At 33.5% G+C, this 24,626-nt stretch overlaps 2 protein-coding genes and 3 long non-coding RNA genes across 13 annotated transcripts; 2 read left to right on the forward strand and 3 right to left on the reverse strand.

The window, feature by feature from the left end:
- Positions 1 to 649: 649 nt before the first annotated feature.
- LOC107371321 (uncharacterized) lies at positions 650 to 5,582 on the reverse strand. Of its 2 annotated transcripts, XR_016199642.1 has the most exons (4): positions 4,688 to 5,582; positions 3,805 to 4,615; positions 2,471 to 2,747; positions 650 to 1,189 (listed from the first exon to the last, which is right to left on the reverse strand). It is a non-coding gene; the product is annotated as an uncharacterized LOC107371321 (long non-coding RNA). The 2 variants fall into 2 exon arrangements; XR_016199643.1 differs by lacking the exon at positions 650 to 1,189 and having other exon boundaries at positions 2,030 to 2,747; positions 3,814 to 4,615; positions 4,688 to 5,471.
- On the forward strand, positions 1,449 to 22,125 carry LOC107371315 (uncharacterized). 8 transcript variants are annotated; one of them, XM_025162689.2, is made up of 5 exons: positions 7,114 to 7,736; positions 7,798 to 7,863; positions 18,109 to 18,155; positions 18,465 to 21,392; positions 21,476 to 22,125. In XM_025162689.2, exons 1-5 carry the CDS (start codon positions 7,712 to 7,714, stop codon positions 21,869 to 21,871), a joined length of 3,462 nt encoding a protein of 1,153 aa, XP_025018457.2. In that variant the 5' UTR covers positions 7,114 to 7,711; the 3' UTR covers positions 21,872 to 22,125. The 8 variants fall into 8 exon arrangements, with proteins under 8 accessions (XP_015794848.2, XP_025018458.2, XP_025018457.2 ...); XM_015939362.3 differs by lacking the exons at positions 7,114 to 7,736; positions 7,798 to 7,863 and adding an exon at positions 1,449 to 2,032; XM_025162690.2 differs by lacking the exon at positions 7,798 to 7,863 and having other exon boundaries at positions 7,052 to 7,736.
- On the reverse strand, positions 6,236 to 6,923 carry LOC107371320 (uncharacterized). The gene is made up of 3 exons (XR_001570779.3): positions 6,768 to 6,923; positions 6,543 to 6,668; positions 6,236 to 6,482 (listed from the first exon to the last, which is right to left on the reverse strand). It is a non-coding gene; the product is annotated as an uncharacterized LOC107371320 (long non-coding RNA).
- On the reverse strand, positions 9,928 to 11,560 carry LOC107371322 (uncharacterized). Its single transcript, XR_001570783.3, has 4 exons — positions 11,362 to 11,560; positions 11,102 to 11,267; positions 10,736 to 10,994; positions 9,928 to 10,650 (listed from the first exon to the last, which is right to left on the reverse strand). It is a non-coding gene; the product is annotated as an uncharacterized LOC107371322 (long non-coding RNA).
- A 126-nt stretch (positions 22,126 to 22,251) lies between the features above and the next one.
- On the forward strand, positions 22,252 to 24,041 carry LOC107371317 (uncharacterized). Its single transcript, XM_015939365.3, has one exon. It carries the CDS (start codon positions 22,435 to 22,437, stop codon positions 23,926 to 23,928), a length of 1,494 nt encoding a protein of 497 aa, XP_015794851.2. The 5' UTR covers positions 22,252 to 22,434; the 3' UTR covers positions 23,929 to 24,041.
- The last annotated feature ends 585 nt before the right edge of the window (positions 24,042 to 24,626 follow it).

Genomic DNA, 24,626 nt, shown 5'->3' on the forward strand with positions numbered 1-24,626 from the left:
GATTATTATTTATATTTTTGCCAACAAAAAATTGCTGATACTTTGTACATCCATTCGAGTGCCCTGTTCATTCAAGCTATTTTCAGAAATATCGTCTTTTATATTCAATCTAATACTGAAGTAATATTTAACAGAACTGATAGTGAAATCGTTTCAAAAGTTCCAATGAAGAGATTCTCTGAATTTCAAACTCTTGCCTTGATTGGAAACAAATAATGTAAAATTGCCCTTCGCAATGCATCATCCTCAATTAACTGGGAATTAAATTTTATTTGCATTAAAAAGTTGATTGTCCTAGATTTAGACATTAATTTACTTCTTGATCTTGATTGACAATGTGGATTAAAATTGCTTTGTATTTTACTGGAAGGCTCTCTAGTTGTGTGATAATCTCTGATTTACTTATCCTTCAAAATGAGCATTTATTCAGAGACAATGCACTTCAAATCGTGAATTAAATTGCTGTTGTCTGGCTAATCATTGTAAAATGAGAATATTTTAATTAAAGAAAAAGCTGCCTCAATTTGAATGAACTTCATTGTATTAATAATGCAACTTCATTTATATCGCTTTATCAAGATATTAGTTTAAAAATATTGAATAACCTTTGATTTTTAATGGCTATAAAAGAACGGAGTCAATATTCTAATAATAAAATTAACTATTTAATACCGCTAAACTATCTTAAAAGTTTAATCACTTTTTTCTTAAAAAAAGTATTTCTTTGAGCTAAAAGCAAGTTTATTTAAATTTCAATAACCTTTTCTAATCGCTTGGCACAATCAAGTTCAACCACGGAAAATGAATGCCAAATCCTAGCGAAAGTTGCTCTTGGTCGATACAAATGTTGGTAAATCTAGATTCCCTTGTAATAACAACCAGAGTATATTGATTATGAAGACGAGGATTATGATGATGGAACGGATAAAGATGAAGATTATGGCAAGAAGATAAAGATAGATGATGATGTTACCATGTTTACTGTAAACCTGATTTGAAGAAGAAAGTAGTTTAAAGAGCATCATCTTGTTTTTTGTTTTATGTGAATGTTGATCTTCTTTTCCTTCTGGTTTACTCCTTTTCCCTCCTTTTTAACTGTTTTCTTGTTCTTTTCATCATCTTCTCTTCATCTTGTCTTCATTATCAAAGGTGGGTCATCATCTTTTGGAGCGAAAGTTGAGAAGCGAATCTGGAAAGGTAAAAGAAAGAAAAGAACGTTAATGTTGCGAATCTCGTCTTGAAGAAGATCGAAGGAGTCATTCAAAAAAAAGAAATATCTATTTTACTCTAAGAAAGGTACAAAGAAAGAGGAGGAAGATGATGAGGATGAGAATGGTGGAGAGAGAGAGAAGGAGAAGAGTGAGACGAAGATGAGGATGAGTTAGGTAATTATGTTTGGTTCATTACTTTCTTTTCGGTTGCAAAATTAAATCAACTTCTAACTTCACTTCAGGTTGACATTAGAAATCCAGTAATTCGTCTAATGTTTATCTATGTGAACCTTAAACAGAAACAAGCTTTTCTTAATTGTGTGACATACAGACCCACAAATTTACTATTGTTTTGTTAATGTTTTACTCTAACCTTTCCTTTTGTTCGCTCTCTGCCTTTTATCCAATCAATCTAGTTAGTGATGATTATTGACCAGCTCTCTGTTGATGGTGATAATTGATGATGGACAATTGGTAATGAAAATTTGCCTTTGAAAACCTCATTTACTTGTACAATTGGATCCTTTTTGCGAAAAGTGTCAACCTTCGTACAATCATCATCATAATAACCAATAGGAATAACTTTTTTTCTCTCCTCTTCTTCTAATGTGCAAGTGATTTAACTGTTTTTACAGTCAACCCAATTAACCTCAACGGAATATAATCAATGGACATTTGAAGTTAATTAAATTAAATTGTATTCTACTAACTTCTACTATTACACTTCTTAATTGGATATCTACCTGTTACACAAATACAAACAGACATCATGATAATTCACACTCTAAGCCTGACAACAATCTATTTAGTTGTTTTTCACGGTAAGTTGATTATATAACATTGAGGAGAGAGAGAGAGTAAATAATTTGGTTCTGTCCTGTTTCACCAATCTTTTAATCTTTTACGACTTTGCTGAGCAAAATTTGCTCGAATTCAAAGAATAGAACTGTACAAAAATTGCAAAAAAATCCTTAAAATTGAGTCTAATTTTTTACTGCATTGTGTAGAAGCGGAACCTTAGCTAACATCATAAAACATAACTTGACTTATCCTAAGCCTAAGCTAACATAACCTAGCATAATCTGACCTGAAGAGGAATCTAACTGAATAATAAAGAACTGAAAGAATCTGATTTTGTTCAAATCTGTTCAGAGTCACTGAGAAAATTTCGCTTTCTAACGGCTAACCCTTCATTCAATTAGCGTTTGTTTGTTCAAAAGCTTAAGATTGGGGGAACAGGAATATACCAAAAAATTTACCAACTAATTTAACCAATCAATTTGTCAATCAACATGACAAATGGAGCCTCAAAATGATGGCAGTTGTTTACTAATTGTTAACATGGCCCAACCATTTTTAACTAATTAACCTTGATTGACACATTCAGTTGATCAGCATCTTGTATTGACAATATCCTTTGCTTGAGAAAACAATCAAATCCATTATTCAGTGTATCCGGTAATCTGATTCGCTTTCAATTTGATTTCCATTTCAATCCTATTTTTGATTTCTTTCATATTGATTGTTAGCTTTAACCTGGTGAGAAATAGAGAAAAAAAGCGAGATTAGAATTAATTAAAATTATTATTAAACTAGATTGATTGGTCTCTTTCAATTGGTATAAATAGGAAATTAAACAAATGTTGAATCAGTTTGTTTCTTTAAATTCAATTTGATTAAGCTCTCCCACTGAGTATACAAATTAAATTTCACAAAATTTTTTTACAATTAAATTTATCAACCTTGAATCAATTTAATGTTCATCTAAATTAAGTCTTTTTTTGTTATTATTATTATGCTATCACTATTTTAATCAATTTTGTTTTTTCTCTTTTCTTATCATTTGCTTTAATTAAATTAATGAATGTTGTTTACTTGAACTTGTTTGAACTTTTTTTTTCAAGTTTCCTGAATCAAGTTCACTCTTCTTATGTTAACCCTGATTTTTGACTATTAATATTATAACTATTTGATATTGAATATAACTCAATCAATTATCATCACAACGATAGTTGATTCCAATTGTAAATATGCATAAATAGTAAATTTTACAAAAAAGTGAAACTAAAATTAGTCGATATTAATCAAGCTGTTAAACTTGAGCTCCAAACAATGAGCTTAATATCAAGATCAGTTGAAGATTAATTCATGAAATGATATAATTCCATTGTTTAGATGAGTTTGATCAGCTAATTTTGATAAATATAAAATAGTTCACTTGATTGAATTGCTTTTGTTATGCTAAATCTGATTTTTAAATCAGCTTCTCTCAAAATTAAAGATAAGAAAAGATGAGCGTTCAATTGTTTCAGTCAACAAGCATCCATAAAAGACTCAATTAAGATGACAATTAAGATGACAATTATAATGGTTAGACTGAAATCAAATTGTTTTACATTTGTAACTGTAAACAATTAATGCAATCCTTTCTCATCCAACATAAGGTTGCTCTTGCTGGTTTCCATTCTTGATGTTAAAAGTGATGTTTCCCATTTTGGAGACAAATTTGTTTGCTAATTAACAATGCAGAAACAAAAATGTTGATTAAAACAATGATGGAATGATTGTTGTGTGTTTCCTTAATTTCACTAACTATATTTACTCTTGAGTTGTTTTATTCTTGTCTTCAAGTCCATTAACAGCAAATCCATTGTGACAATCACGATGAGAGAAATGTGTTTTTTCCATCAGCTAATTTGAATCATTAAGATTCAACATTAATATTGTGAAAAGGATAATTTGAATGTTGTGAAGAAGAGAAGTGGGGAAAGTGGATGATGTCGATGATTATGGTGGATCCAAATTGATATAATATGGACAAAGTAAATGTTAAAGGCGCTTAGAGTTTGAGCGTTTTCTTGGCGCACTTACATCTTCAGGTTGTCTTGTTCAATAGCCTTGAGCTATGTCTATAATGTGTATCTTTCACTGCCTGGTCACTATAATTAAACCAGATTCAGGTCTTGAGAGGTTCACATCTCACTCTCATCTTCATCTTGTGTCATTTGAACGATATTATCATTGAAACCATTTCTATTTGTATGTTGATGCTTTGATTAACAGTTGATTAAAAGTATGAAATAATTAAATGACATCCAACCAAAATAAGAGAGAAAGTATATCCATCAAAAGTGTAATATCAGGTTATTCAATAAATCACATCCAAATAATTATATTTTATCCATTTTCTTGGTTCCATTTTCATTTCCATTTCAATCTTTTTCCACTTTGGCGTTGTCATCCTAAAAGTTAACTTTGTTGTCACTTTTTTATCCATACGTTAATCAAAAATTTGCAATTATCTTTTGATGGACATTGATTTGTGTTTGCACTTCAATGTTCATGATACTTCTTTTGGTTTCCATCGATGGACTTCTTTTGCCATTATAATTCTGGTTACAACCCTGTTAATTAATGAGACAGAACAAAAAATTAATCATTTATGTTGTGTTTGCAAGTTTGTTGACTTGTAATACTTGGTTAGATTGTGTTTCAATTTTTGTGATTACTTGCTTCATTATTTCAGGCCTCAGACATAAATATCATGAAATAACACGATTTCACTTTCGACATGGTTATTTTAGTCCATCGCAATTTGTAACAATTTTTATAATGAGAGTGAAACTTTACCATTACCAATATAATCATCATTGAGGAGCAATTTTGAAACCAAAATAAGGCAATCAAATATCATACTTTACATCATGACTTAAGAAGATGCTTAAATGGTTAGATTGACTTTCTTGATTGATTTTTAGTTATAACCATCTTAAAAAAAATGTTCAACCAAAAGATTAGTCCGTTGCTCATCGTTAACCTTAATAGCTGATAACAATTAAGGTTTACACACTGAATTTTCATGACTCTCATGATTAGCATTAGAAAAAAAAGAAAGTATGAGATGGTTATAATATTATAATCGTTTTGCAATGAATCCAAATTGATCTGTTATAGCGAATCCTGCAACAATCATCAAAATCAATTGAAATAAATTGGCCCCAATTGTTAGTCTTAAAAGAGAAACTGAGAGCTTCAGATATTCAGAAATACCCTTTCAACAGTAAGTTATCACGAAGGTTCAATTACAACAGCAATATTAACGATGTCACACCAAACAACAATTCAATTTGAACCATTTGGTTATGAATATGAGATGAATATTTAACATTCAGTTTCTTTTCAGCTGATCATGATGAATTAAACATAGTTAGCAGGTAGGACAAGCAAAAAAAACCAATGCCAATGAATCTTGACTTTAAAAGTGTATTACAAACAGACTTGACTCCTTACACAAAGCTTCTTGTTTCCAGTTGATCCTCAATTTGCCAGTTAAACCATTAACAACAGGATCATGTTTATTACAGAAAATTACTTTTGACGGAGACAGCTTTAAAGAATGAAGAAGACAGTGTTAATATTGAAGAGGACACTGGTCGTAAAAGCAAGTGTGAAACTTTAATCCTTTAAGAATGGGTGAGACAATGTTAAGAATGAAGAAGACAGTGAAAATTTTGAACAAGACAGTTGCTCTGGAATCAATTTTAGTTTGTTAGTCAGCGAGTGAACAATATTTTTTTCGTGTATCAATATTGCATAAATTAGTGTTGAAGTTAAAAAATTAATCGAAAATGCTGAATATAATCTTGTTTTTTACCCACATATTCACCTTTTCTCAATCCGATTGAAAACCTATTCAGTCAACTTAAACATTGAGCCAAGAGATTGAGACCAACTACACCTGATCAGGTTCATGATGGAGTGAGAGATGCCTCTCAGGTTATCAGTTCTGATGATTGTAAAAATTATTAATTATTAATAGATATATCCAGAAAGAAGTTATTCTTTCTTAAAATTGTGTCTTGTGCAAAATTTTCACTGTCTTCTTCATTCTTAACATTGTCTCACCCATTCTTAAAGGATTAAAGTTTCACACTTGCTTTTACGACCAGTGTCCTCTTCAATATTAACACTGTCTTCTTCATTCTTTAAAGCTGTCTCCGTCAAAAGTAATTTTCTGTATCAACATTGCGGTTTCCATATAGAAGGAATGAATTTAATGGTATACCTGTCTAAATGAAAGATTAATGGTCTGTGAGTGTAATATAAGCTGCTGGTAATTATCATTGTCTTTAAATTGGATAGCCTTGTTGCTTATGTTTTCTTGAATTGATTTTGTAAATGCAAATTCAATTGAATTATTCCAACATAAACATGTACACAACATCATTATCATAACCATCCTCATCAGCAACATGTCATCGAATTGATTACCTGATTGAAGGGAAAATTAATTACTACCAAACTAATGAATGGCTAATAATAAAGTCTTACCTTGAAAATAGAGGAGCCAGCTTAGTCAAGACGTGAACTTCATACCTTTGATAACCTCAACCTTGATCCATGCAGTCAATTTTATCGCTCAAAATTGAATCCCAAATTTTTAAAGATGATGTAAATCTGTAGAAAAGTTATTTAACAAGAGTAAAAAATCGTTAAAAAAAGTAATGTTTTCAAACAAAAGATGGGAAACCCGTTTATGGAAAAGATTTAACTTACTTTTTGTTGAAACCGTTGAATAAGCTTGCTCATTGGCGGATAATTTTTACTGTCATTACATTGTCTTGGAGCAAACTTTAAACTGGATCATAAAGAAAATGTGATTTAAAACGGTTCAATTGTCGATTGTTTCAAGTAATTTGAGATTCACTGATCATATATAATTTTAACTGAAAAAGCTAATTCAACAAATTAGCAAACAAATTATCCTTTAAACATGCATTTAGCAGAAGAAGAAAACAAAACATGAACGCTTTCCTTTTTTTCACACATTTTCCCCTCCCATAATTAGTCATGTTTTCTTATTTCTAACACTTATCCCAAGCCTTTTCTCAGCTTTAATTTGTCAACTGTTTTCAAGCAAAATCTTCCAAGATTTATTCCTATCTTAAGCCTTTTTTAATTGTGATTTATTTAAATTAAACTAGTTAATTTAACCGTTCAATCATTCCAGTTTCAATTTAAAAACAGTTGACTTAGTTTAGGTATCGCAGTTTCAGTGTCAAGTGAATAATGTTAATCACAAGTAAACAGTTAATTTAATATATCTTTCACTTTTCCTTGGGATCTTCTGTAATGCAGGTCAACAATGTTAACTTGCTAAATGATCACTCCTACCGATCAGAAAAAGGCTTCAATTATTTCAACCTTTTCTCACATCTAATGGATTATCAATGTCATCTTGATCATCATCATCATCTTCTTCAGTGTGTTTCTCTCCTCCATCTTAATCTTCATCAATATTCATAATTTGGAAAAATACAGACATCTCTTTCGACATGTTGATATAGCAAAGAGTTTGCTACATCTTGTCTTATTGATCACAATGAGTTTGCCTCCTAACTTAAATTGTAATCAATCAAATACTGCCTCAAATCATAATTGATTTGGTTTGATTGGCTACGAAGATCCTGAAGAGGAAAGATGGATAGATTTACATCCAAATGAATGATAATCCAGCGATAATTGGTATGATAATTTACATGCAAACGACTATGATTTTAGTGATAATTTGCTTTTTATATCTAAGTGTCTCTCCGAAAGTGTTATTATTTTACCTTTCTACTTGACTCTTTTTTTGATGGATTATCTCCAGGTAAGTTGTTTTCTTTCTAAATAAGAAATTATTACAAGCAAAAAGAAGATAAAAAAAGATGAGAAAGTGAGCGTTGATGAAAAAGATTGGATTGCAATCTCTTTTCAGCTTATGAGCTTTTAAAGCTAATGAAGTATCAGTTAAACTGTTTTAAATGTTGTCCATCAAATTCAATCAAATCAGGTCAGTTAATGGTTAAACTTGGTAGTAAATGTTTCAACCAAACATTGAGATTACCTTTTTGGATGTTGCCTTTTGACCTAATGTTAAAAACAAACTAAATTTGTTCATTTTTATTCATCTTTTTATGGGTTGGTCAACAACCGTGTCACATTGATATTGAAGGATTTCAATGAGTAAATGATGGAGAGAGTGATTAGGAATAGTGAAATTATTTCATGATTAAGATGAAGGTGAGCAATGATGATGGAGATGTTTGACTGGTGCTAACTGATTCAAATGTATTACAAATGACTTTCATCTTTCATTACCTCCAGGATAAAAATTGATCAATCAATTTTTTACACTCAATTATTTGTCATCAAATTGCTACAAAATCATCATTTCCAATTGTTACTTCACTAGTGACTATCAAATTATTAAGCTCACACAATATCAATGTATCAAAATGATTGAACCAAACTTCAATCGACAATTCAAATCAATTTTATCTGGTTAATTGTTGTAAAGCTCATCTAAATGCTGTCGTGATGTCCATTAATCCCGACCAACACTTGGTTATCATTTTAAACTGAAACATTGAAATGAAATGAATCCAAGTCCAGATAATAGCATCTAAATCATTGTTATTGGTCATTTGCTTTAATCCAATTATCACAACTAAGTGAACCTTGATTATGATTCAAGTCGATTCAAATGATCTTAATCAAGCTTTACCGATGGCCATTGATACTACGAGATCATTATTACGCTAATCACGAATGAAATATTCACCATTTTTAAGCCAATTGATTTTGAGGTTAATTATTTCGCTCAGCATGATTTCACTATTATCGTTAATCTTTTATTTATAATTACAATTAGAATAATCTTTTGAACAATTTTTCAATTGGAAACATGATAAACAAATGTTGTCTATTGCTAATGAAACGGAAAACAATGAATCAATGATCAATTGATTACGATCTACATGTAGGAAATAATTAGCTGATGAACGTTCAACAAGATTAAAAGGTAAATCAAGATTTACTTGATTCTCTTGTTATAATCACTGTCAACCTTTTTGACAAACATTAAGGCTTCCATTATCTTGTAAATCTCAATCTTATCAAGCAATTGGCATGAGACTGAGGATACATTTTGTTATAAATAGTAACCATGATTAACATTAATCAACAACAGCTACCAATGTTTGTGAAACAATTGAACAATTTAAGTGTCTTTTCACTGTTTTAATAAGGACAATAATTTTGATAATGGATGAGACAAACAAACAACTAAACTCCAATTGCTGTTATTTCAATCAACTTACACTTTTATTTTCAATTTTCATTTCCAATACACTATTTAACCATTTTCAATGGATGTTGCTGATGGAAAAGTCAATTTTGCTTTCTTCTATTAACATCACTTTTACAATTTTGGATTGTTGTTATCAACAAATTGTTAGACCAAAAATATCCAATCATTTAAGGTTATTAGTTGAGTTTTTGTTGCATTCAAAAAGGGAAAACAATTGTAACCAAATACTGATTTACTTACTGTGTAATACAACATAATTAGTATCCATTGAGTCTCAAATTGCCAACAGAAATAATGAAAGTGATGATTACGCTGTTGACTATCTTTGTTGTTATTGTGGTTAGTTGATTATTGATCATTTAATATGATGGCCAACTGTTAAATTGTTAATCGTTTATGTTGTTGATGTTTTGACAATTTTTGTTTAATATTATCAGCTTGATGTTAATGGACTTGAACATGAGAAGATGAGAAAAATTAATGAAAGTCTGAATTGATTTTGTTTTTCAATTTAACTCTTATTACGTTGTTATAAGACGTTAAGTTAACCCTTGAAATTAAGTGCAACGACAATTATGCAAATTAAATGATGTCCACTGATTACCAGTTTTAATTAATAAACAAGATCAACATCATCAGTCAACAATTTGAACGTTAAACTTGACAATCTCACTGTTATTTAAGGTTTTCAAGTTCAGCTAGACAACAATTATAACTATTCTCACAGCCAAGATATTACATCTTCATTACTGAAGATTGCATGATGAAAATGACATGAATTTAACTTGCACACAAGCACAATTAAACGGCAATTTCCAGTTTAAATCATTACTCAAAATGGACAGTTTACAGTGAGAGTTTCTTGGACAATTTGTGAACTGAAAGATTTTACTGATTCCATTGTAATAAATTAATTTTTTTATTACAACCCAAAACTTGAATCGTTTGGCTTGTATGCATGACAATTAATTCAATTGTTTATCTTGTCAATCTTGACTGTTTCACTTGCTTCAAGTGTTGACAAAATTTACAATTAGTACAACAACCATTTACATTGTACTTTGCTAATTGAACATTTATGTTGATATTAATATTATAATGTAATAATTAACCACAGTTCATTGTTCCCCACGTGAATCTGCATGATTGAGGTCAGGAAAAGAAAGTGAATCAATGGAAAATCTTGGCTCTTCAGGTCAACAAATTTGTTTTTAGAATCACAAGTTTCACCTTAACGTGACATGTAATTAAAAATTATATCCTTTTTGTCCATTAACACTGGCTTTATCCTTGTTCTTCTTTAAACTAAATGGTTATAATTACAATTGGTTAGTGAAATGAGGGAAAAAATTGGAGAAACATTTCTCTAAACTCTCACAAGTTCACCAACCTTGCAAAAATAGCAAAAATTGCATTGCGAAGAAAAAGCATCTCAAAATGAAAGAGTCACAAGACAATATCATCCATCACCTTTTACATTTATGATTAAACTTATCATGACCATAATCAGGTTCATCTTCATCTCCATCTTTATCCGTAAAATCTTTATCCTTAAGCCTTCCATTTGCACCTTAGGCCTTCTAAATCAAAAGAAAGATTATCTCTTTACAAGGCATAGATCACCGTTAACCATTTCCATTTTTGCCACTCTACATGAATAAACAGAATTCAAGTTATATATTAAAAATAATCAGCAGATGATTCATTTTCCAAAAGTGTATCAAAATGTTTTCCATTTCAATCTTGATCTTCTTACCTCTCGGCTGGTTGTTTCTTTCATACTGTATAATCCTCATCTTTTTGTATCAGCTTAAACATCACAGTCATCTTGGATTTCCCTCCTTCTTTAATTCAATTTGGTTCATTCTGCAGTATTTATACAGAACAGCTGACATTTCCGGTAGCCTCTTGTTGTTGAATAACTGAAAATAAAAGTTATATAATTACATAAATTTAAATCAAATCAGTAAAAGTATTCATGGGTTGAGAAATAAAAAAGTGAAAAAAGCAACTCACGTAATTTCATCTAATAATATCGTCATTTCCTTCATTTTAAAACGTCTCTAACAAAAATTGAAGATGAAAAAAGTTCAATTGGTTATTAAATGTAATTATTAAACAATTAAAGTACTATTATAAACCACAAATTATTGTAACAAATTATTGTAAAGAGTCTAATCAAATTGACTTAAAGATTAGTCTTGAAATCTAGAAAAAATATTTAAATAGAAATGTTATTAACGGCTTTTTACTCGATAAATAACAGTAGAAACAAAAAAAGCTGTAAGTTTAGACAAATAAGCGTCTAAAGATCGAGAAAAAAGTAAGCAAATATTTTTCTGGTTAAACGAAAAAATGTCAACAGTTAATAAAAAAAGTATTGTGATGACAATTAACTTCCAAACAAAATAAAACCAAGAAACACAAACCTAAAAGCATAAACATATGTCTCTCTCTCTTTCAAACCTTCGCCACTAGGGCTTTTTCAATACAAGCTTAATGCATTACAAATGTATCTTTCCAATCAAAAGCAGGTAACTCTAGCGGGTAATCTAAACGTGAAATATTGTACTATTAACTATGCTTGTTTTAACCATGATATTTTTATGTTTATTATTACTATTTTTTATACTGAATTTAACTGAACCATTTGTACCCTGATATTCCTATGTCCCATGAGAGACATATATACTCCGAACTTTTCTCTAACATTATCAATAAAGTTTGACTTAAACTTCCAACTTTGCCTCTTCACTCCCTTGTGCTGCCCTCTCTCCTTCTTACTCTTCACTTGAGACCGAAAGGTCTTAGAATAGTAAGATCCCTCCCCTTTCTCTCTTACTTTTCACTTTTGGTTCATCTCCATAGAAAAGTAAGTTCAATCTTCCTCTTTTGACTGTTAGTAGTTGTGAACGGTCACATTTGGCGCAGTCGACAGGATCTCTTCTCCTGTTTTGAACAGACGTATCTCTTGTCTCCATCTATCAGCCAACTCTTCCAGCCTAATTGTCCTTTGGTGGAACCGAACCCCCTAAAACCAGTTTGCCGACCCAGCTTCCTCCGTCCTTTGGTAACTCCTGAAGTTCAAGCTGTTGAAACTCCCGCTGGTCCTTCTGCTCCATCTAGTGGTCCAATTTAACCTGGTAAAGCCGAGAACAAAATGGCAAATGATCACGATGATACTAACCTCTCTGATCAAATATCCTCAGATCCAGATGCCCAAAGAGACAACCTCGACTCAAACCCAATCACAAATCCAAATCAACCAACCCATCCACCCTTGGTCAACCCAACAAATGTTCGTCTACCAACATTAATCCGTAATCCATACCTCCCGCCTACACCAGCAGTTCGATTCCAAGACCAAAATAGGAACCGTTTATCCACTACATCACAACTAGACACGACTATCGACCAACCAACGCAGTACATAACCTTACCACAGAAGAAGGTTCTCAAATGTTATACTGGCGAACCATCTGGTATCCGCATCCAAGCTTGGTTAGTCCTGTACGAAAGACATGTCAACACCAACGATCCATACACCCTTATAAGAGACTTAGTCTACAGCCTAGACAAAGAAGCTCTAAGTTGGTACGCCGAGGAAATCGCATCTGAAGAGCATGTTGATTGGAACGCTGTCAAATCTTTAATGATCACTCGCTTCGGTTCTGAATTCAAGGACCCACTTCTCGAAGCTCAACGTATCCGTCTTGAGCGTACAGAGACAGTGACGGAGTATTATCGCCGTAAGATAAAACTCCTTCGTGAAGCAAAATTGGCTGAACATCAAGTCATCTCGCAACTAACTTCTGGTTTACCCTTTGCTTGGACTCTCCATATGAGTTCTGGACGCCCTCGTACACTCTCTGATTGGCTCGAAATAGCCACTGAAACCGAAATGCGTTACAAACAAAAGGAAAAATTCCTAACAAAGCAACAACCAAAGAAACCCGCTGCTAAAACATTGGTCGCCGCACCTCCACATAACAATAGCCGCCCTCGTCAATCTGCTGAACGCCGTCCTCCAGCCTGTAGGTACTGTGAAAGACTTGGTAAAAAGGAAAACCATTGGCATCGTGAATGCCCTAATCGTTCTCAAACCAGTCAACCTCGACCATCGACCCACACTGCCGAGGAAGAACTCCATCCAGATGACCACGGAGACGTATGTTTCGCTAAAAACATATCTCCAATACTGAAATTCATCGATATCCCACTAACAATCGAAGGTAGTTCCGTCGAAGCCTTCATTGACACCGGTAGTACAATCAGCATTATGAGTCTAAAGACATGTAAACGACTCAACCTTCCCATCAACAATAAACAACAAATAACCATCAACCAGCTAGAAGGTTCAACCAAGAGTGTTGGATACACTCTCGCCTCAACTACCATCCACAAAACAACCAAGACGATCAAGTATCACATAATCTCCAACTTCCGCTATCCAATCTTAATCGGTCTCAACACCAGTATCGAATTCGGTCTTCACCTTAACCTAGAAGATAAGACTGTCAGCATTCGATCACCAGAGACTCAAAAATTAGTAACCCTGTTAGGAGAGACACATGAGAAAGATCAACTTGCCGCCCTCATCGAAAAACATAAATCTGCCTTCGCCCAAAATGAAACAGACATTGGCCGTATCACTGTTGCCAAACATCGGATTACCACTATTAACCATCCTCCAATTCAACTTAGGGCCTATCGTCGTCCTCAAGCCGAACTTGATGAAATAAGTCGTCAAGTTAAAGAATACAAAGAAAAAGGATTGGTTCGTGATAGTGAAAGTCCTTGGGCCTTCCCAGTCACATGTGTACCAAAGAAAGATGGTGGTACACGACTCTGCATAGATTTCCGTCGTCTCAATGCCCTCACCATAGATGACAAGATGCCGCTGCCACGGATCAATGATGTCATTGATCGTCTTCAAGGTAGTAAGTACTTCTCGACACTTGACGTCAAATGGGGATATTGGCATATTGAGATGGACCCAGAAAGCATCGAGAAAACTGCTTTCGTAACTCATGAAGGACACTATGAATGGCTCGTCATGCCATTTGGTCTTAAAAACGCCCCAGCAACTTTTCAAAGAATTCTTCAAAGAGTACTTGGTTCTTTACTCTACAACGGCGCAATAAATTACTTAGACGACATCATCATTTACAGCAAAACATTCTCTGAACATCTCCAACTCTTAGAGAAGATCTTCACTCTTTGCAAGGATAACAACATCAAACTAAAGCTATCTAAATGCAACTTCGCGCAAAATGAAGTTGACTATCTTGGATACATCATCAGTGAAGAAGGAGTTAGACCATCCAAACAAAAGGTCAAAGCTGTTGAACATTTTCCTGTTCCGAGTAATGTCAAGGAAGTTCGTCAATTCTTAGGACTTGCAAACTATTATCGTCGCTTCATAGACAAGTTCTCAACCATCTCTAAACCATTAACCAGACTCCTCTGTAAAAATATCGCTTTCCACTGGAAAGATGAACATCAAACCGCTTTTCAAATTCTCAAAAACAAGTTAATCAATGAACCAGTTCTCGCTATTTATAACAAAGATGAACCGTGTACCCTTTACACTGACGCTTCAAAGATTGGTATTGGAGCTACGCTAGTTCAAACTGACAAACATGGTCTTGAACATCCCATTGCTTATTTTTCCAAAGCACTCAACGAACACCAAGGCAACTATACCGCATTTGAACTTGAATGCCTTGCAGTTGTAGAAGCTGTTGATCACTTCGAAGCTTATCTTAGCCTCCCATTCAAAGTCATCACCGACCATAGTGCATTGAAATGGCTCCTCACGCTCAAGAAACCCAAAGGAAGACTCTATCGCTGGAGTATCAAGCTCTCTACTCGATCCTATGAGCTATTTCATCGAGCTGGCGTCTCTCAACAACACGTTGATGCCTTATCAAGAGCCCCAGTTACTTTCCTCATCGATGCTGATGAAATCAAGCAACATCAAGCTACCACTGACTTTTCTCATATCCAACAATCTTTCAAAGTGGATGGCATCGTCACCGTGAAAACTCGTGGTTCCACTCGAGCAATCATTCCACCAACACTCCGTAATAAAGTCTTGCAGCATTTTCACGACGATTACAGTCACCCTGGGAAAAACAAGACTGTAAAACTTATTACTCGTTTCTATTGGTGGCCTCATATGATCTCAGACATCAAAGCTTATGTCGATTCATGCCGTTCATGCCAGCTTGTCAAGCAAACCCATCGTCCAAGTATTGGTCAAATGATCCTCCCTTCAGTTGATCTCGAACCTGGTGATCTCGTCGGCCTCGATACTATAGTCATGGGACCTGCAGCTGGTAGTACTCGACATAAGTACATTCAAGTCTTCATAGACCACTTTTCACGATATGTTTGGGCCTTTCCCACAACCACCAACACATCAGCATCAGTAGTAACCCTCCTAGACAAACTTATTCAATCTGGTATTCGCATCAAAGCTATTCTAACTGACTGTCACAAGAACTTTCAAAGTACAGTCTTGAAACAAGCTTTTAAACGCCACAACATAAAACACATCTTCAGTACTCCATATCATCCACAAACCAACGGTATTGTCGAACGCATCAATGGAACTTTGATGGTCAAAGTTAGAGCTGCTTTGCAAGATCATCCTCATCGTAAATGGACAACGCTCTTACCAAAGATTGTCACTGATTACAACAATACTCCACACGATATCACTGGTTATGCCCCTGCATATCTCTTCTTTGGAACCGATCCAACCCCGACTTTCTCTGGTCAAACCAACAATCTCCAGGAAGCACGAGAATTAGCCAGGTCCAGGACACGTACGGAACAAGAAAGAAGGAAACAAAGACATGATGCTAAGCATCCCGTCGCAAACTTTGAGATTGGATCCAAAGTACTCAAGGAAGTACCATTCAACCATCCATCCAGGACTAAAGTCACAGCTAAGTATACAGGTCCATACTATGTCATCAAGAAGATCACGGACGTAACATACATCATCTCGGAATCACTTTCAGGAACACCAATTCAAGCTCATTCATCCCAGCTCAAGCAGTTTGTTGATAGACAACAAACTCAAATTACAGTGGGCGAATGTGATGACAATTAACTTCCAAACAAAATAAAACCAAGAAACACAAACCTAAAAGCATAAACATATGTCTCTCTCTCTTTCAAACCTTCGCCACTAGGGCTTTTTCAATACAAGCTTAATGCATTACAAATGTATCTTTCCAATCAAAAGCAGGTAACTCTAGCGGGTAATCTAAACGTGAAATATTGTACTATTAACTATGCTTGTTTTAACCATGATATTTTTATGTTTATTATTACTATTTTTTATACTGAATTTAACTGAACCATTTGTACCCTGATATTCCTATGTCCCATGAGAGACATATATACTCCGAACTTTTCTCTAACATTATCAATAAAGTTTGACTTAAACTTCCAACTTTGCCTCTTCACTCCCTTGTGCTGCCCTCTCTCCTTCTTACTCTTCACTTGAGACCGAAAGGTCTTAGAATAGTAAGATCCCTCCCCTTTCTCTCTTACTTTTCACTTTTGGTTCATCTCCATAGAAAAGTAAGTTCAATCTTCCTCTTTTGACTGTTAGTAGTTGTGAACGGTCACAGTATATCAACTATTATTACATAAACAGTTAATCAGTTCATTGTTTCAAATTATCACCATTCAACTAGGCCTTTAAAACAACCTTGATTATGTCAACGATAGGAATAAGAAGCAACCTTTCGAGGTTATCATGTCTCAAGGTTGGTAAAACTTCCCTCTCTTTTTCACCATACTTTATGATCGTTTTTTTTTTCTTAACCTTTTCAATCAAATAGCTAAATCAGGAGAAAGAGTAATCAATTTAGAATAATCAACTTTTCCAGTTGATCAGGTAAACGGGAATAGAAATGAAAATAGTCTCTTCCTTTTTACCTTTAACTTGCTTTTATTATGATATTTTTCATCTTTTGACTTCTTTTTTGGTGTTATTTTTCTTTTGCTTCACACACATCTTCACCTTTACCATCAATATTAACTCGTCTTGATCACCTTAATAAGTTAAAATCGTTTAAGCCGATGAGTTTCAACCGATCGATGTCACGTAAAGTGTATTCAAGTTAAGCTTGGAGTATGATTATTTGATTTTCCTGATGCGCTTTTTATTTCATTACCTTCCTTCTCCTATCAACTTGTTACTTTTTTACCTTTTGCTCTTCAGGCTTGAAGTTATTATTACCGTTTACTTTTGCCCTTTCTTTCCTCTCTTTCTTATTCTTAAAGGTTAAAATGATATTTTGTTACCAACGGCCTCTCATTAGTACTTAAATTAAAGTCAATCATTAGTGTGCCAATGTTATTCATTAAGATGATTAACGATCAAACCTTTTCAGGCAACTTGTTTGCTGCTCTTTATTTTTTTCTGCCCGTTCATTGCTGTGGTCAGGCAACTGGCTCGTTAAGACATCGTTCTGTTTATTATTATTAGTCTGATATTACCGTTTATATTTGCCAAAATTTATATTCAAATGATCTGTTAGTTTCAGACCATTCTGACCTTCATTCATGACTTGATTCTCACCTTTTTCAGCTTGTTACCGTGTCATCAACAAATCGGCCATATCATTGATATAATAATAAATACAATGCAAAATAATACACAATTACACCGATAATTAAGCAACATTTTTTTACTTCATTATAATGATAATTTTATTTTTTCCTTCTTTCATTTGTTAGGTAATGCGTTACAATATGGTGACAGACAGGAGCCATTATTCAAATCGGTAAGATTGATTTGATATCCATTACAATGCATGCTTTGTATCTAATATTTACTGCTTGGATTAGTAGCTATTAATACATGTATTTTGCTTCCATTTGCGTGATTATTAACTTGAAACTAATAAACGCTTCATTATCAAGTTATCATTTGAGATAATCTAACAACTAGATTGTTTCTGATGTGAATGATAGAATGATGATGATGCTGATAGAATTAGATTATAAATTTTCACGTGAAATGGATCCAATTTTCATTTTTGACTGATTGTTGTCTGACTTTTGTCTGTCTTTTATTTTTTATTTTCCTTTAGGTCACATCAATTGCCAAAAAAAGTAATAAACATGAAAATAGAGTCCAAATTTTAGCCACTAAATATCATCCTGATAGAGTATTTGGTTCCATCAATAATTCACCTTCATTCTCTTCACCATCATCTTTTATTGAGAATTCAAATCCCGTTTCACTCACAATAGCAATGAAATTGCAGCCTAAAAGACGTTATCGGAAATTGAAGTTACCTGGTGTTGAAGGAGGATCAGATGATGTATCTAATCCAATTATATTGCCAAGTCATCAAGTTAATAGTGCAGTTGGTCTTCTTTTAAAACGAACTGGTCATATAAATGAGATACCATCGTCTCGAACACGAAAACCAAAATATCGAGTTAGTAGCATATCAGTTCCATCATCTAAAGGTACAAATAGGCAGCAATCAGCTTTGGCAAAGTTTGAAATTCGTAAACAAAAGACTGGTCTTCAATCCAAACCAACAGAACCTACATTACTTCCGATTAAATTAACAAGTGAAAAACCGCCAACTCCAGGAAGCTTCCACTCTAGTAATAAAAGAAAGGTTAAACTAGACAAAAAAAGTATGAGTTTGGTTGGTTCATTGATTACTGCTCCTCCGTCAGATAAATCAAAACTTACCATTCCTAAACCAATAATTGATTGGTCAGATCGTCGACATATTCAACCTAACCGTCCGGCTTCATCTATGGCAACTAATAGACTTAAATCGGCTGCTGGAAATGATGAAATTCCCAGTTCGTCTAAAAAAAGAGAGTTTTTATACACTGGTAAAGTAAGGTCAACAACTCCATTAAGTATTCAATTTGAAACCAATAAGCCAAGTTATAACCACAAAATCAACTTAATTAAGGAACAAAATATTCCACCAGTCAACGCAGTGAAAAATCTTGGCAATCTTGGGACTGTTTTACTCGCTTCTGGTCAATTAGGTCAGATAAATAAATCCAAAATAACCAGAATTCCCTTAGAGCCATTAGATTATGAAACAGAGCTTGATAAAAACCATTCGGATAATGGAATGGATAAACATAAGCAACCGAGCCCATATGAAGTGTCACCTTTTGCTTATATTGAAGCAGTTAGTGAAAATGTTGAAAATAATTCAGATTCTCATCCTTATTATGCTCGATCAGCAAACCAAATGGTACAAACTGAAAAACCGATTTCAAAGCCAAATGAAAACATTTATGTCACTCCTTCAACATCAACTGATTATTCTGGTTACAAAAGAAGAAATGGTATAAAAAATCATGATATTCAAACTAAACATGAACTTCCACATAAATCAGTATCAAGTTCAAATGAAAACAGACGAAATAGCCAAATTAAATACGATTATGGTCATTTTGGTGAAAGAATGGTTCCCTTAAGATCATCTGACATTAAAAGAACGACTACGACTACAACTACAACCACAACCACGACAACAACTGAACCACCTATTACAGCTGCAACAAATCAACCAACAGAGCCTTCAAATGTTTATTTCGATGATAATGTAACGCCAAATTCAAATGAAGCTCTTGATTCAGAACTAGAAACAGTTAAAGAAAATGACATTGATGGGAAGGTGACTAGTTCTACGGCTGACCCATTAATTGAAGGAAGTTTGATTTCTGGAAGCACAGCTAATCCGTGGTCTTGGGATGATACAGCGTCAGAGAATGATGGACTTTTAGTTTCTCCATTGTTTGCATCTTCCAATGATGACGATGATCCCAATCATGAAATCCAAAGAAATCAACAATCACATCATGAAACTACGACTGCCAACTATTATGCTGCAGAACAACCCATTGAAGACAATAACCAGGCAAACAGTGCTAATGAACGAACAGCTTTTACCAAGTCACCCGATTCTGGTGATTCGAATGGTCGTGACACAACTAGATACTATTTTCCTTTTGAACTGAAATACTTAGCTGAGCTTTGTAAAAATAATAGTGCTTTTGGATTAAGCAGTTTTTCCTCTACAACCACATCAACTAGTACAACAACACCAATGCCTATCACTGAGCCGGTTGAAGAGTTAACATTGGAAAAGTCTCAGGTTGATCAAGCCACGTTAAGTTATGGAGATAGACCTTTTGCTATCGGCTCTATTAGAGGTCAAAAGAGTGGTTACAACATGAAGAAAGTAGCATATCAATATAAACAATGGGGTGATCAGTGGATGAGATCTACACAATCAGAAGCAGCTCCTCGAAATGAACGTAGACAAAGAAAACTCACGTCTCCACCTTTAAATAAATCTAAACCTCAAACGACTACTACAATTGCATCAGAAGACGATTATTTTTTTGAACTTTCAACACTTAAACCTACAACAGAAGAGTCAAGTGTTATTAAAAATGAAGAAGCAATGAAGACTGCTCGACCAATTTTAAAACATGAATATCACTATGAACCTCCATTTCCAGATCATGGAAGTCATGGAGAGCCCATAGGAGCTAATCTTTTTGATGAAATAGATCTTAAAGCCACAGAAACTACAGATCCAGCTGAATCTCATTCGTCATCTGATAAATCTAATGATGGAGTCTCATTTGACGAAGATAAACACATTTTTGAAAATTTCGATTCTGAAGTGCCAGTTTCAAGAATTCGACCAGATAATGAAGCAATTAATGATAAACAACCTACAAATCCAAAGATTAAAAAGTTAAATCAGAAATTAAGTGCACCACCTTCAGTTGCTCCAGCATCACAAACAACAGCAGTTCAATCAAGTCCAAAAAGATATCCAGCAAGTAAAACATTACAAAACAGTGGAGGTTTATCATCTTCCATTCTTGATGAGCTTGCAGGAATACCTGGTGGAGCTGGCCGTGATTATCCTGCTTTACCTAAAATTCCTGAAGAAATTGACTTTTCCTGTAAAGGAAGAACATCTGGATTTTATGCTGATATGAATCTTCGATGTCAGGTAAACATTGTATTTGAATGATAAATCTACCCAAACTTAACTTTTAAGATAAATTGCTAATTTAATTTTAATTTTTCATACAGGTTTATCATCACTGTAATCATGGATCGATGCAATCATTTATGTGTCCAAATGGAACCATATTTAATCAAGAAATTTCAGTTTGCAGCTGGTGGTTTAATGTTGATTGTGGTAAAAGTGAACAATTTTATAAATTAAACGACAAACCTGCTCCAGAACCTACCAAACCACCGAAACCAATTCCAATAAATGTTTCAGAAGCATCCATCAATTCCTCAAGACGCCCAAAGAAAAACAGAATAATTTATAAACAAACTCCTGCCTTGGAAGAATCGTTTTTCCGTGAAAAACCAAGATCATATTCAGCAACGACAAACACTTTTTACATAAACAGAAATCGAAGGAGGCATCGTTATCATCACCATCACAATAGAGATGATATGTTTCCATTTTTCTAGTCCCATTGAAGTTATCCGTTCTCTTCGATTGATAAATTGATTACACTCATAAATTTCATCCCCAAACAAACCATTCAGACCCAAAATATTTACAATTTTGGTCTCTTTCATTTTCATCTTCAATCGCTATCAAAAAGCTTTTATAATTTTTATAAACTGATAACACCACCAACAAAGTCATATTTTTTCATTTGATACATTATCAAATTGACCTCATATTTGTTATTAAAATTTTACTTTTTTAACATTAATAAGCCTTGTGTTAATCATTTAAAAAAAAATAATTGGATCGGTTAAAAATATGTAGAAGTGAATTTATTTAATATGAATTATCAAGTTAATCAGATTGACGTTAAAATTTTTAGTTTCTTGACTTTCAGTATTCTTACGAATTAGTCTAAGAGCATTTTCTGTGAAAATAGCTCTTAATATATCCTAGCAACGTTAATCACAAAAAACTGTTTCATGTTTTTTTTTGTTATTGTCAATTGAATTTTATTTAATTTGAAGTTAAAATGTTTATTTGAAAAACTGGATTAAATTAGTGATTTTATTCCTCAACAATGGAGACTTCTCAAGAAGAGGAATCGGTTTCAGATCTTCAATTTAAGTTGAAAGAGAAAATTCGTGAACTAGAAGAGGCTCAAAGGAATAACTCCAAATTGTCAAATGAAATTACTAAATTAACGAGATTTAATAAAGATTTGATCAGTCAAATTGATCTAACCAACAGTAAATTACATGTACTCTTGGGAGTCTGTGAAGGTCGTGCCGATAAATCTATTCAAACAGAATCATCAATTGATAACACCAAGAGATGTACATACTGTCAATCAGCTGCAGTTTCCAAAGAAAACCCATCTCAGAATCAAAGTGATAATGCTGTTTATAATCAAGAGAATTGTAAGCAACTGAAAGCTGCTGATTGGGCCAAAATAGCTCAAGAAGTGGTGGACTCTAATGACTATATTTTTGAACCCACATCCAAAACATATTATTCACAATCATCTGGATGGTACTATTATCCAAATGAAAAGCTTTTCTTTGACCCTAAGTCTAAAAATTATTATACCTTCAACCAAGAAACTAAAAGTTATGATCAATATTTAGTGGAAACTGCCGATGAATCTAAGGTCTCCAAGAAGGATAAAAAGAACAAAGCTGAACAAGAATCTGAGGAGGGAGAATTGTCTTCATCATCATGTGAATCAAGTCCTAAGAGAAATGACAAATCCAGTCGCAAAAAAGGTTCAAAATTTGATATGGAAGATGTGGATAGCTATGATTCTGATATCAATGATGATGAATCCAACATATCTTGTCTGCGTTTAATTGTTAGAGAATCAGAATCTTTGAAATTGGGAAGTCTACTTCTAATAACTATAACAGGCGCCTTAATAGGTAACAGTCCTGTATGTGATTTAGTCATCACAGATCCAAGTGTGAGTCGAAGACATGCCCGCATTTCTTATGATCAGAAAAAACGCTGCTATCTGATTGCTGACTGTTCTAGTAAACATGGCGTTTTCTTGAACGGAAATCGACTCAAAGGAGATGAAACTCGAGTCATCAAACATGGAGATATTCTAAAATTAGCAAAAACTGAATTTTTACTTCATCATCATTATGGTAAAGAAGTGACCTGCAATGGATGCGAACCTGGTTGTGTTCAAGCTGACCTTATCGTTTGTGGTAGATTAGCAAAAGATGATGAAGAGGACATTGTGATTGTTGAAGACCGCCATACTGCGCTTAAAAAGCTAAAAAAGCGTTATGGTGTTTCTTGGGATAATGAGAATCTCGTGAATTTACCACAAAATTATAACGATCGTGCCAAGAAAAGAAGACTTGAAAAAGGAAGCGATAATCCTTATGAAAAGACTGGAGAGGGAACATCATTAGATAAACCATTAACCCAAGAAAATAAAGGATTCAAGATGCTTCAAAAACTTGGTTGGAAAAAGGGTTCAGGAGTTGGAAAATCTGCATCAGGAGATACTCAACCTGTACCCCTGGTCTCTTCTGAGGGTCGCACTGGCTTAGGATTCCATTCCTGATAATTCTTGTCAACATTTATATGTAGTTGTGGTTTATTCCAGAGCGTTACTTATTTGACTGTGAATTTAAGCCACTTAAGTTATTTATTTTCATAAAAACATTTTTTTTCTAACTCAAAGCTGTGTATTGACTAATGGTTCAATGTATTATTTATATTTAGAGCCATCGTCCTAGTGTTATCAATATTCAATTTCCCCTATTATCACAGTTACGCCAATTTAAATCAATTGATTTGCTCATGTTTACCTCATAGGTTACTATCAATTGACCTGATTTTCTCCAATTTGAAAGTTGATGGTCTAGATAATTCATTGGTACCTAAAGAGTGAAATTCCCTTCATCTTTTAAAACGCCCGTTTTTATTTTTCTAATTCTTCACCACTATCATCTTTAACCTAATCAGTTAAGATTTGATTGGAAATCACAGTTCTTAACATGACCTGAATATACATGCTCTTGGACAAAGATGTAACCAGATAACTGATAATTGGAGAGATGCTGTTCACAGTAACAAAGCAACTTCTAATCTCATTTTTGCCTGGTGTTTACTTTTTAATTGAAAAGAAACCTGTAGTCTCTTGAAGCGGTAACAATAATTGATGTCTCGAAATCAAAGCAAATAAAACTAGCTGAATAATTTGTACCATCAATATCCAAAGAATGGGGTTGTTGATATTCCTATGATATTTTATGTCAA

This window comes from Tetranychus urticae, chromosome 3 (genome assembly GCF_039701765.1).
Source record: "Tetranychus urticae isolate SD_2017Ah chromosome 3, NJAU_TeUrti_SD_1.0, whole genome shotgun sequence".
NCBI classification, from domain to species: domain Eukaryota; kingdom Metazoa; phylum Arthropoda; class Arachnida; order Trombidiformes; family Tetranychidae; genus Tetranychus; species Tetranychus urticae.

Excerpts from the sequence above, each read along its gene's own strand:
- LOC107371315 (XM_089268853.1), top strand. The coding sequence starts at position 17,523 with ATGCGCTTTTTATTTCATTACCTTCCTTCTCCTATCAACTTGTTACTT. Across the intron at positions 17,653-18,108 it reads TCTCTTTCTTATTCTTAAAG|GTAATGCGTTACAATATGGT; the intron begins GTTAAAATGATA and ends TTCATTTGTTAG. Across the intron at positions 21,393-21,475 it reads ATATGAATCTTCGATGTCAG|GTTTATCATCACTGTAATCA; the intron begins GTAAACATTGTA and ends TTTTTCATACAG.
- LOC107371317 (XM_015939365.3), top strand. The coding sequence starts at position 22,435 with ATGGAGACTTCTCAAGAAGAGGAATCGGTTTCAGATCTTCAATTTAAG.